This window comes from Gastrolobium bilobum, unplaced genomic scaffold (assembly GCF_033153095.1).
Source record: "Gastrolobium bilobum isolate Gb01-03AN ecotype WA unplaced genomic scaffold, APGP_CSIRO_Gbil_v1 utg210244, whole genome shotgun sequence".
Classification (NCBI taxonomy): Eukaryota; Viridiplantae; Streptophyta; class Magnoliopsida; order Fabales; family Fabaceae; genus Gastrolobium; species Gastrolobium bilobum.
The window spans coordinates 6,676-19,988 of NW_026896094.1; the positions used below are offsets into that span (position 1 = coordinate 6,676).

General features: G+C 32.0%; 1 protein-coding gene across 1 annotated transcript; it reads right to left on the reverse strand.

Moving 5' to 3' along the window:
* Positions 1 to 4,850: 4,850 nt before the first annotated feature.
* On the reverse strand, positions 4,851 to 7,666 carry LOC133297754 (F-box/LRR-repeat protein At3g26922-like). Its single transcript, XM_061496951.1, has 4 exons — positions 6,785 to 7,666; positions 6,208 to 6,462; positions 5,010 to 5,018; positions 4,851 to 4,913 (listed from the first exon to the last, which is right to left on the reverse strand). The coding sequence occupies exons 1-4, from the start codon at positions 7,664 to 7,666 to the stop codon at positions 4,851 to 4,853; spliced, it is 1,209 nt and encodes a 402-aa protein (XP_061352935.1).
* Between the last annotated feature and the right edge of the window lie 5,647 nt (positions 7,667 to 13,313).

Genomic DNA, 13,313 nt, shown 5'->3' on the forward strand with positions numbered 1-13,313 from the left:
TATATTCGGCAAATTCCAGCTCATCTACAAGTCCTTGATATCCTTTAAACTGAACAGAAGTCAGGTGTGATCGAAGACAATTAGGAACTCTTGTTGGCTGCGCCCAACTGTGTAAACGTAATGGTTTATGTTCCTGGCGGCAAAAAGAAAAACCAACACCCATAAATGGAAGCAAAGATTATATTTAATATAGGTCAAAGCTTTAAACTTGAAAGCTCAACAAACCCTCGAGTTATGAATTGTAAGAACTTGAAGTATGTGACATTTCTGAAGCAAGTTTATCAGAAAACTCGAGTTGAAACATGGAAAAATGATCTTTAGACGAAGTAAATGGCTAAAATTCGGAAAATCTAAAATCGGGTCACAAAGTAGGGTCTGCAAGACAACAAGAAGTTATATAATATATAATATCAGTACAGAATTCATAAAAAAGAAAAGAAAAAAAGAAGAAAAAAAATAGTGATAATAAAACTTGACCTGTGTTGAGAAATAATCCAGTTTTAGAGATTTCGTTCCGCACAGAGCTAGGATAAGCTTGTGAAAAGTGTTGACAGATGCTTCGTCCACTGTTTCCACATTAAGACGTACATCAACCACATGCTGTAAATTGGTAACCTTACAATGAAAGGAGCTACTCGAATGGACGATTGAAAGGTACTCAAGACCTGGCACATCTATATCCAGGTAATATTCCCATTGAAAAGGAAAAACTTGGAACTCCAACCTCTTCAAGGAAGAAGGGACCTGGACTTTGGTCAAGCATTCGACATAAAAATACAAAATCAGGGTTTCGAGGGCAGGGCACCCAGAGATGAGGGTTTCATAAAAATCCACGTTACAAAATTTTAGGGATGGCAAACAAACGGCTGGAGGCTTTTCTATGCGGATTCCGTAGGACAAAGTCAGTGACACGAGCCTGCTGCAAGTGAAGAGGGTGTGAGGCACCACAAAACCCAATCCATGATGCAGTTCAAGCTGCAGTTCCTCCAGGTTAGGCCCAATGGCGGTTTGGACCCACTTAGCCACTGAGTCGGAGTCTGTAAAGAAAAGACACAAGAGTCGAAACCCTCGAATATCATAACCCTTTCGGATAGCTAGAACCCTATTTACGAAAACAGTAAAATGCTTGAATCCCTCCCATGAATATTTGTGGCAAAAGTCAAGGAATTGAAGATCCTTCCAGGTATGGCGCCACCTACGAGACAAAGTGCTCGTAGTCACGCAGTCTTTAGTTGGAAGGAATGATAGGATGTGGCACAAGACTGCATCAGGCAGATCACTGATCCTGTCCCTGACGACAGCATTTTCTTCTGCTTTCTGCGGCTTTGAGGTTGGTTTATCCATCTTCAGGAGTCGTGGAATGCTGTCTACAACAAATAATGCATTAATATGATACAAAAATCTGCGTATTTACAGAGTTGTTTAGTATTTGACTATTTGTTATTTTTAATAAGGTTTGTTAAATTTTTAATATTTATTTTGCGGAGTATTGTATTTTTTATTTTTGTGGTTGGTGGGTGTTCCTGACAAAAAAAGACGACAAGAGGTAATGAACCTTAAAAAAAAAAAAATGCAGAACCAAACCCTAAAATGATTTTTCTACCTGTGTCACCTCAGACGCGAAAAAGACGGGTGCATTGTAAATGTCTCACTGAGATGAACAAAAAAACCCTAAAAAATGATAATGCTGTAAATAGAAAATAAGAAATAGAGCCAAACCTTAAAATGTTTTTTCTACCTCTTTCTCACCTTAAAAGCGAAAAAGCAGGTGCACTCTGAACGTTTTACTGTCCTGAACCCAAAACCCTAAAATTTGAGAATGCAAAGAAAAAATGGGGTGGATGCCACTTTATTCGATCTTATTAACTTATTCATTTCTATCATATATTATGTCCATCAAATGGACCTTAAACCCTGACTTCCATTAGATAATTTATCATTTCGTGAGCCAACAATATAAATTTATCTTTTTATTAGAATTGGACATAATAGTCTATCTCATCCTTTATACATATATATATTTTTTTCTGATTCAAGCTAAATGTAAAAGTAATTATGAAAATTGATAGTCAAATAACTCTTGGTCTCTTCAGTTTTCCCCTTTCTTTCACATTTCTCTTCAACCGTTTGGATAGGCTTTAGAGAAAATGACTTTTTATGGCTTGCTTTTTATTATTATGAACTTTTTTAAAATTGTTATTTTATGTTTTGATGAACCACAAAAAAATGCTATTAAATAAAAAAGTTATTTAGATGTCAACTTAATAAGTAATTTTTATATATAAAACTACTGAATATGTGATATTAAAGGGGTGGAGTGGTTTGAGTGGGATTGGGGTAAAATCAGATTTTTAAAAAAATATTTAACTTTTTATTTTTGCTTTTTCTATAAGCAATGAATCCTGAATTTTCAAAAAAAATAAATACCATTTTAACTTTTTTTTTAAATTTTATTTTTTAAAAAGTTGTTATCCAAACATATAAAATTCTTCAAAAGGATTTATTTATTTATTTTTTGAAAAAAGCTACTTCTCTAAAAAGATATAATGTCATGATATGATATAAATAGAAAATATATTTCCATAAGATGAACTTAATGTATCTCTTTTGCAACACTTGGTCACTGAGCACAACTTAATATAATTTAATCTCCAAAATAAAATTCATTAGCAAAAATAATAAATATATGGTCGAACCTGCTAATTCTTGACTGATCCATGAACATCACAAATTTACTTGTCTCAAAGAGACGGTAACACTAAAAGTTAGATTGAGCGCAAATGCCAGAAAGATGTGGCCTATTTTCTTCTTCTTTTCATGAACTCTGGAAAAATATCTGTAAATCAAGATAATATTTTTTATTATTTTAGATTTTTTAGAACATAAAACTCATGAAAACAACGTAAACCATTATAATAGAAAGACAGTGCTTCACACCAACGGTAGTGTTATTCTTCAAAGTAAACACCAAAGCCCCCAAAATAAACAAATATTTAGGAGCAATAATAACAAAAATAAACAGTAGAAAATGGGAGTGAATCCTTTCATATTAAAAGATTCAAATGACTTGGTTAAATACAATTTTTTTTTTGTCTATCTCTCTCTTTACATGTATTAAATAGATGGGAAATTAACATTAACGAAGAGATAGACAAATTTTTTTACATGACCAGGTCGTTTAAAATTTTAACACGAGAGAATCTATTCCCGTAAATAATAAAGTTAATTATAATAAGTGGCATGAAATCTCAAAGTTTTTCCTTCAATTTTAGTGAGCAAGTAAATGTGTCATTTTCTTTAATCTTCAAGCTATAAATCAAATACAACCCCTACTATCAAATGGTGGTAGCTCAGTTGGTGCATGGGAGCTGAGCAGGTGGGGAGAGAGCATGTGTTCGAATCCTCCCAGTACCACCTTTGGGAGGGGTTTAAAGCCTTAATCCTAAACCCGCCCCGAATCGGATTAGTTGCGAAGCGATGAACCGATTGGAATATTTCCAAAAAAAGAAGAAGAAAGATACAACCCCTACTAAGGCGAAGGTAGGAAATAATTCATAGGATTAAACTTTTTTTACAATTGCATAATCAGTTATGCTCAAATGCTGACTCAGCAAAATGTGCAGACAATTCTATAACGTAAAATGGTTGTGAAGGAAGCGTTCATTAAAAAAGGGAAAGCATGATAAAAGAAAAAGCAGCTGCGGGGAGAGCCGGATCCCGGAGAGAACATTTTATTGGGATTTGAAGACTTTGGACCGGGAGAGACCAGAAGTTCTCTGATCCTTTGTGGTTAATGTTAGGATTAAAAATTTTCAAAACAGAAAAATTAAAATTGTGCTAAATCTTGTGCTAACAAACACAGTAGTATATACATCAAGAATGATAAGGATCGTTCTCTAGGAATAAGAATTTTAGTTTCTTTTCTATAATCTGTCCTAGTTTCTTGAATCGCAAGAAAACAACTTTTTAAAGCTGGAAATTAAACTAACTAAATTTTCAAACAGAAAAGATTCAACATCTGAAGCACTTATTGGAGTTTTCCAGTTCCAACATCTGAAGCACAGAAATATCGGTTTTCTCACAGAAATTCAACATCTGAATTGCAAGAAATATCGGTTTCACAGAAATATCGGTTTCCTCCCTTCATCCAAACTGCTATATCGGTTTTCTCACAGAAATTCAACATCTGAAGCACTTATTGGAATTGTCCAAACCAAATCAAATCTTTTTCCAAGGTATTTAAATCAGATCTTTAATGTCTAATGATGAATTTCCACTCTGCAGGTTTCAATCAACAAAATATCACAACCCTTATTTTCCAATTACAAAATCATGAAAAAAATGGTTCAAGGTCCACTCCCATGACTTCTTGAACTAAGAATTTTGTTAACCGAATTGCAAGAATCATACATAGTAATATTCTAAAATAAAGGATACTTTCTAATCATTTAGATCCTCAGCTAGGAATTTAGAAATCCATAGCTACAGTGAATGGAAAATAAAATTTGAAACTGAAATTATTGTGCATTAAAACCTGATTCGAAGGTAAAGAGTATTAGAGTACAGACCATAAACTTCAAAATATAAAGGTTCAGAAATGAAAAAAAATGCTTGCAAAGTGGTACTGAAATCACAAACTGCACTTGAGAAAATGGTCTTCTTGAATGCTTCCAAGAAGTTCTCTTATGATGTTCTTGCTTTCAAAGAAAAACACTAAAAATTAAAGACTAAAATTTCTCTAAAACTGGAAAAAAAATGAAAAACTAAAAAGACTCTCTGTGTGACTTCAGCAAAAAATCTATTTAACATGTTGAAAATTCCAAGTCTCTTCTACTTTGCTGTCCATCCAATTAAACTTTCATCCAATGGTCCATAATTCGCCACGTCAGCAATTCCTCACTATTTTTGCTTCCCTGTTATCAAATTGCATAGAAAAATATCAAAAAATTTACAAGTCTGCCAGTATTTACTCAATCACCTTAATGGGCCTATTTTATACACTTCTGTACCTTTTTCACCTGCATGTGAACCATTAACAGCCAAAGAAAACTTAAAATACAATTGCTAAACCATGCAATCGCTACTATCAGTTACTACTTGTTATTCAGTTTTTCGTTCTATTTTCTTTTAACATCCTAAGGAAATTGTCCATGAGACATTGCTGAGAAATGGTATGGGTTATGACAATATTTATCGCAAGGTTAATCAGTTCAGTAGCTCTCATACTCTTAAAAAAGTCTATATTGATGTTATTAAGCAAATTGATAAAAAGCTTAAAGATTCTCTTCAAGCTTATTGTATTTCCAATAGCATAAGAAGCAACTTTGCAAAAATGGAAGAGGAGCGCACAAAGGTCTAATTAATTGTTGTGGAGTATCATGCTCAAATAATTTTCCTTAATACAAGAGCTTTCAAACAGTGGGATCCAGGAGGAGGGTATATGGTGCCTAAACACTTTTACCCAAACCAGTTGGGATCGACAGTCAATGAACTCCAAAAAAAATAAAAAATAAAAAAAGATTTCGGAAAAGGAAAGAAAAAAACAAACAAAATACTGATAATGGTAGTAATAAAAAAATAAAATAAAACTAAACTAAAAAATATAAGAGAAAATTGTTGCAGGACCAAAAACTATAATATTTTTTTTTGGAGGGGGGCAATACTATATTAGGCATTGTCAGAACATAATTTTATCAAAGAAAATTTAGGAACTTTGGGGACATGGAATTATGTAATTCCACCCCAATATAGTTATAAACTTATAAAATGTGGTGATATACATATAAGAACAAAGATACATGTATTTGTGCAAAATAAACCAAATTCTAGTGATCTTTGATTCATTAAGAATCAGAGTTTGGTAAGAAGGAGGGAGAGAGAGAGAGAGAGAGAGAAGAGATCTGAGAGATAACCATTGTATTTACTGTATATTCTGATGTACAATCTAATACACAAAGGCTCTATTTATAGAGCAAGAGCAAGATAAAGACACAGATCTGAGTCAGCAAGTTACAAATAGACTAACTAACTAACAGACTAGAAAACAGAAAAGAACATTTGTGATCTAATACATACAGAAGTACAGTAACATCAACAAAACTAAAGCTAAGTGAACTATATCACTAATAGTAAGCCACTTAGAAGGAGATGTTGAGAGTTCATACCTTAGTAGTGACATTCACCACATGAAAAATTAAGTTGGCACACGCCAGAGCCCCGTGGTATATCATATAATGATTTTCTATGAATATTATGCCACTTTTCCCCAAAGTCCAACAATCTGTCGGTATAAATGTTCATTGCCTTCAAAACAAATCCATATCGTAAAACATAATCAGCAAATTCTAGCTCATCTTCAAGTCCTTGATATCCTTCAAACTGAACAGAGGTCAGGTGTGATCGAAGACAATTAGGAACCGTTGTTGGCTGCGCCCAACTTTGTAAACGTAATGGTTTCGGATTCTGGCGGCAAAAAGGAAAAACAAACACTAATAAATGGAAGCGAAGATTATATTTAATATAGGTCAAAACTTTAAACTTGAAAGCTCAACAAACCCTCGAGTTATGAACTGTAAGAACTTGAAGTACATGACATTTCTGAAGCAAGTTTATCAGAAAACTCGATTTGAAACATGGAAAAGTGATCTCTAGACTACGTAAGTGGCGAAAATTCGGTAAATCTAAAATAGGGGGACAAAGTAGGATCTGCAAGACAGCAAGAAGTTATATAATATATAATATTCATAAAAAAAGAATAAGAAGAATAGTGATAATAAAACTTGACCTCTGTTGATAAAGAACCCAATTTTAGAGATTTTGTTCCGGACAGAGCTCGGATAAGCTTGTGAAAACTGTTGACAGATGCTTTGTCCATTGCTTCCGTATTAAGATTTGCATGCATCATATGCTGTAAATTAGTAACCTTAAAATGAAAGGAGCTATCCATATAGAAGATATTAAGGTACTCAAGACCTGGCGCATCTATATCCAGGTAAGATTCACAACCAGTAGAAAAAACTTGTAACAACAATCTCTTCAAGGAAGAAGGGACGCGGACTTTGGTCAAGCATTCGGGATAAATAGTCAAAGTCAGAGTTTCGAGGGCAGGGCACCCAGAGAGGAGGGTTTCAATAACATCCACGTCTACATCCTCTACACTAAGCACCTTTAGGGATGGCAAACAAACGGCTGGAGGCTTTTCTATGCGGATTCCGTAGGACAAAGTCAGTGACACGAGCCTGCTGCAAGTGAAGAGGGTGTGAGGCACCACAAAACCCAATCCATAATGCAGTTCAAGCTGCAGTTCCTCCAGGTTAGGCCCAATGGCGGTTTGGACCCACTTAGCCACTGAGTCGGAGTCTGTGTTGGAGAAATAACGGCAGAGTCGAAACACTCGAATATCATAACCCTTTCGCATAGCTAGAACCCTATTTACTAAAACAGCTAAATGCTCGAATCCCTCGCAATAATGGTCGCAAAAGTCAAGGACTTGAATATCCTTCCAGATATGGCGCCACCTACGAGACAAAATGCTCGTAGTCACGCAGATTTTAATTGGAAGGAATGAGAGGACGTGGCACAAGACTGCATCAGGCAGATCACTGATCCTGTCCCTGCCGACATCATTTTCTTCTGCTTTCTGCCGCATTGAGGTTGGTTTATCCATCTTCAGGAGTCTTGGAATGCTATCTACAATACAATGAATAATGCATTAATATAAATACAAAAATCTGCGAATTTACAGGCTTGTTTAGTATTTGACTATTTGTTAATTTTAATAAGGGCTTTATGTGTACTTTTTTTTTAGTTCAGACACAAAAATCAGGTGTAAAAAAATAATGCTGGAGAAAAATTCCTTCTGCCACGCCAACATGAGACTATGTTCCTGTTTGAATACTGTTTGTAAAAATAGATTTTTGGTTTTCATAAAAAAAAAAAAAAACTTAATTTAAGGTAGATAAGTTATTTAGTATCATTTCTCAAAACAACTCATTTTATATTCAAAGATTAAAAAATTATTTTTTATTATAATTCTAAAATAAATTATAATTACAAAAAATATCTTGATTTTCGCTTTAAAATGACATCATTTTATTTCAAGATAGATAACTTATCTACATTGACAGTTACAGTAAAAACAAACGAAGAATTTTTTTTTAGTGAAACCTGTTTTGTAAAAAAAAAAAAATTCAAAATTTCAACTTTTTTTATTTTTAAAATCAAATTTAAAAAATATTTTTGAATTGTTTTTTTTTATATTTTGACTTTTAACTTTAAAAAAAAAAACAAAAAAACCATATATTTTCATAATTATTGTACAAAATAATTTAAAAAAAAAACATAACACGATGAAATAGACACTATATTTTTCATTTTAATAATGTTTGTTAAATTTTAAATATTTGCTTTGGGGAAGAGTGTGAGTGGTTGGTGGGTGTTCTCGACAAAAAAAAAAAAAAAGAGATAATGGAACTTTAAAAAAAATGCAGAACCAAACCCTAAAATGATTTTTCTACCTGTTTGTCACCTCAGACGCCAAAAAACAGGTGCACTTTCAACGTCTCACTGTGGCAAACGAAAAAACCCTAAAAAATGAGAATGCTAAAAATAGAAAATGAGAAACAGAGCCAAACCTTAAAAAAAATTAAACTCTTTCTCACCTCAAAAGCGAAAAGCTGGTGCACTTTGAACGTTTCAAAGACCTGAACACAAAACTCTAAAATTTGAGGATGCTAAGAAAAAAAATAGGGTTGATGTCACTTATCATTGTGTATTTGGATGGGCTTTTTCTCTAAAAAATGCACTTTTTCAGAAAAAATAAAAATAAAAACCTCTTGGAAAATTTTATGTATTTTGGAAAGGGTTTGATGTTGGTATTTTTAAAGCACAAAGAGTTGTGTCATTTTAAGAGAGAGAAAGAAACAAGTAATGGAAAGTATGGGAGAGAAAATGAGTGTATTTTTTAAAAAAATTAAAAATATTAGTTTGTGTATTTCTTGCACTTAAAATAGGGGAAGGATATTGTAACAACCAAGTTGAGTTACTATCATGTTACTACCAATCAATCTCACCGTAAGATCGATTATGTGAATCAACGATTATATTTATTTCTATCTTTGTATGGTCATGATTTCCCATATTTAAAATGAAAGCATTAAATATGGAAAATCATAATCATACAAAGGTATAAATAAATATAAAGTATTAAATATGGAGAATCATGACCATATAAAGATGGAAATAAATATAACCGTTGGATCAACATAATCGATCTAATTGTGAGATTGATTGGTAGTAACACAACTTGGTTGTCACAATATCCTTCGCCTTATTATTAACTAGTTGATTAAGAAAAAAAAATCGGTTTGTTTGTCCCGTAAACGAATTAATAAGAAAATCGGTTTGTTCGTATGACATAAACGTGTAACTTTTAAGGTAGGAACAAAAAAAAAAATAATCGAATTTTAATTATTCGATTTAAAGATTAAAATTCGATTTTTAAAAGAATTTCTTTTCCCACCATCCATATTTAAATTCAAAATTTTAAACCATTTCAAATTTTGAATTTCAGATCAGACGACCAATTCCAACATAAAAAGAAATTAAAACACTTGATTATCCAATTAAAATTTCGAATTTCAAAATCATATTTCTTAATTAATTATTCTTTATATCTGCCACCACAAACGGTCATTTAATTATTCAATTTAAAAATAAAAATTCGATTTTTAAAAGAAATTCTTTTTCCACCATCCATATTTAAATTCAAAATTTTAAACCATTTCAAATTTCGAATTTCAGATCAGACGACCAATTCCAACATATAAAGCAATTAAAACACCTGATTATCTAATTTATTTTATCTGTCATCTCTCTTGATTCTTGATTGTTATGATATTTGAATCAAATATATAACAAAGATAATGTCTTTGTTATGTCATTATTGTGTATATATTATTTAAAAAATATCCATAACGAAATTGTGAATTGAATGACAATCAGGTATTCCACAATTGTGAAATTTGTTTTTGTTTCTATTGATCTCCATGAATAGAGATCGTGAATGCATGTCCGTGAAAAGAGTTTTCTTTTTATTGAATTTAAAATTTCGAATTTCAGATTGTGCAAAATAAATACATAATTTCGAAATTTAATTGATAAACCATTTAAAATTTCGAATTTCAGATGAGATGACCAATTCGAACATAAAAAGCAATTAAAACAGCTGCTTTCTTTTTGGATACCAATGTGATGGGCAGTGGGACATTAAATGCCTTGACTGCCACCACAAATGGTCATTAAATTATTCAATTTAAAGATTAAAATTCGATTTTTAAAAGATATTCTTTTCCCACCATCCATATTTAAATTAAAATTTTTAAACCATTTCAAATTTCGAGTTTCAGATCAGACAACCAATTCCAACATAAAAAGCAATTAAAACACCTGATTATCCAATTAAAATTTCGAATTTCAAAACCATATTTATTAATTAATTATTCTTTTATGTCTGCCACCACAAATGGTCATTTAATTATTCGATTTAAAAATTAAAATTTGATTTTTAAAAGAAATTCTTTTCCAACCATCCATATTTAAATTCAAAATTTTAAACCATTTCAAATTTTGAATTTTGGATCAGATGACTAATTTCAACATAAAAAGCAATTAAAACAGCTGATTTCTTTTTGGATACCAATGTGATGGGCAGTGGGACATTCAATGCCTTGTCTGCCACCACAAATGGTCATTAAATTATTCGATTTAAAAAAGAAAAATTCAATTTTTAAAAGAAATTTTTTTCCCACCATCCATATTTAAATTCGAAATTTTAGACCATTTCAAATTTCGAATTTTAGATCAGATGACGCATTCCAAAATAAAAAGCAATTAAATCAGCTGATTATAAAATTAAAATTTCGAATTTTGAAACTTATTAAACAGCTGATTATCCAATTACCGGATTAACCACATATTTATCATTCCAATAACACAATTGAAAATATTGTGGAAAATAACTAATGACAAACAGATAAACTTGTATTCCAGAATATGCATAAACATTACTTTGTCTATAGGAACGCTCCTATTTGAAGTTAAACATGGAGGAAGTGATTACCAAAACACAGCAATAAAAAACTACAATTATATTGTTCAATCCCAAACAATCTCCAAAACAAAAAACAAAAAACTTTCAAGTGACATTGGTCCAGCTACGCGTCTTTCAGAACAGCATCAAATCTAAACAGAAACAAAAAAATAACGACGTATTAACAGACACATCACACTCACGATTATAAATAAATAAAAAGCTACACAAAGAAAAAAATAATGGGTAAGTACTCAACTCTTTCTCTAGCTTAATCTTTTTAGGAGGACGGACAACTGATGAATTAAAATCGTCTTGAAGGGGATCATTAGGATTCATTAACGGCGTCACATTGCACTTTTTTCCAAAAATAGCAAAATGTTGTACCCACTTGGGTACAACAGTAGTACCAAAGATTTATCCAGTCGATTGGTGGTAATGGCTTACTCTTATACACCTAGCAAAGTTCCTAAGAGAAAAATATAGGGCTACATTTGGAATGTAATGGATATGATATTTGTTATCCTATTATGTTCATTCCTAACTTGAGTCCTTCCTTATGATAGCTTATTCTGTTGTGGACAGGATAAAATGAGCTAACGGGATAAGCTTATCATATCCTAGTTGTTGCCCAAACAACGGATAAGAGTAAGATATGATAGCCTATCATATATTGTCCTCTTTATCTTGACCACCCCTAAGAATAAAAGGATAGAATAGGAAATTCACTTCATTCTCATTTCAAATATAGTTACATGATTTGTTTTTAAGAACTTTGATGGGTATGTAAGTGTCCCTTGCCACCAACCAGCCATAATCTTCGTAGTCCATTAGCTTTATAACCTATTATCACCGCCATCAGCTATCATACAATCACATGCCTTTATTATGAGCTACCAGTCACAACCGTAGTCACTGGTTACCATCACCCTGACCATTGGGCACAAAACATTGTCGCTTTCAATTAGCCCCCGCAATTACCAGCAATCACCTTCGATGTCGTCACCACTAGCCACCTTCACTTGCCACCTCTACACCAACCACAACCACTAGTAAGTTACAACTATTGACTCGCCACCATTAGACACCACCACCACTATGATATGTGAATATTATTATGCCTGTAATTATCCACATATATTACCCAACTTTTAGTTGAATGGAATGCTTTTTTTTTTGGACAAACGAGTGAAATAAAAATGTTATTTTAATACTAAAATTAATATAATAAAATCAACAAAACAAAAAAAACTAATTAAAATTATAATATCTAACTCAATTAAAAAAATAGTCTAAATATAATTCAAATCTTAATTATAAAGCATAAGAAATATGTAATTATATTTATTTTAATACTAAAATTGAAAACCGGGTTCAACTGCTAATTACAATTTACAAGTTTCACCTTACAACTGCCACCATGCCAATGCTTGCTTGTATTAATAAAGTATTAATTATAATATCTAAATATTATATATATTCAATTTGACCGGTTAAACTAATAACTCATTAGGTTTAATAACATTGATACAAACATCCTAGACAAGCATCTATATCCAGAAGTCTTAATGCATAACTATTTGTGTTGGGATCCAGGATTGCCCGATCCAATTGTCGTGCTTATCAAAATATCAGTAAAATTCATTTAAAAACACAAACGACTTATATAATCTAATTCATTCAAGATTATTATCATTGTTATATACTTATATATCAATCTACATTGGTAATTAACCCACCCTTGAGTTTATTTTAATGAGGAAAAGGAGTTAACGAACTCAATACAAAACAACCACATAGTACGTCTATCACTCTCGATCGAAGCCTGAAACAGAGCAGCAGGGAGAGCAACCTCAAAATCAAATTAAATCTGATCAAAATCCCGAGACCACTTTGAAACAATAATGCTCCATAAAGGAAATCAAATTCATAGGATAAATATATGCAGCATACTCCTGCTTGCGCCTCAAATCTTAGCTACAATATAAATCGAATAATTCAAAAGGATTCTTCAAATTAATTACGGAATTTGTAGTTAACAGTTTCAATAAATTGTTATGCTGAATATCTTAAGTTACCAGCAAACAGATAAAGACACAGATCTGAGTGAGCGAGTTACAAATAGACTAACTAACTAACAGACTAGGAAACAGAAGAGAACAGTAGTGATCTAATACATACAGAAATAGAGTAACAACAACAAAGCTAAAGCTAAGTGAGCTAT

Excerpts from the sequence above, each read along its gene's own strand:
- LOC133297754 (XM_061496951.1), bottom strand. The coding sequence starts at position 7,666 with ATGGATAAACCAACCTCAATGCGGCAGAAAGCAGAAGAAAATGATGTC. Across the intron at positions 6,463-6,784 it reads TGGGTTCTTTATCAACAGAG|AATCCGAAACCATTACGTTT; the intron begins GTCAAGTTTTAT and ends TTTTGCCGCCAG.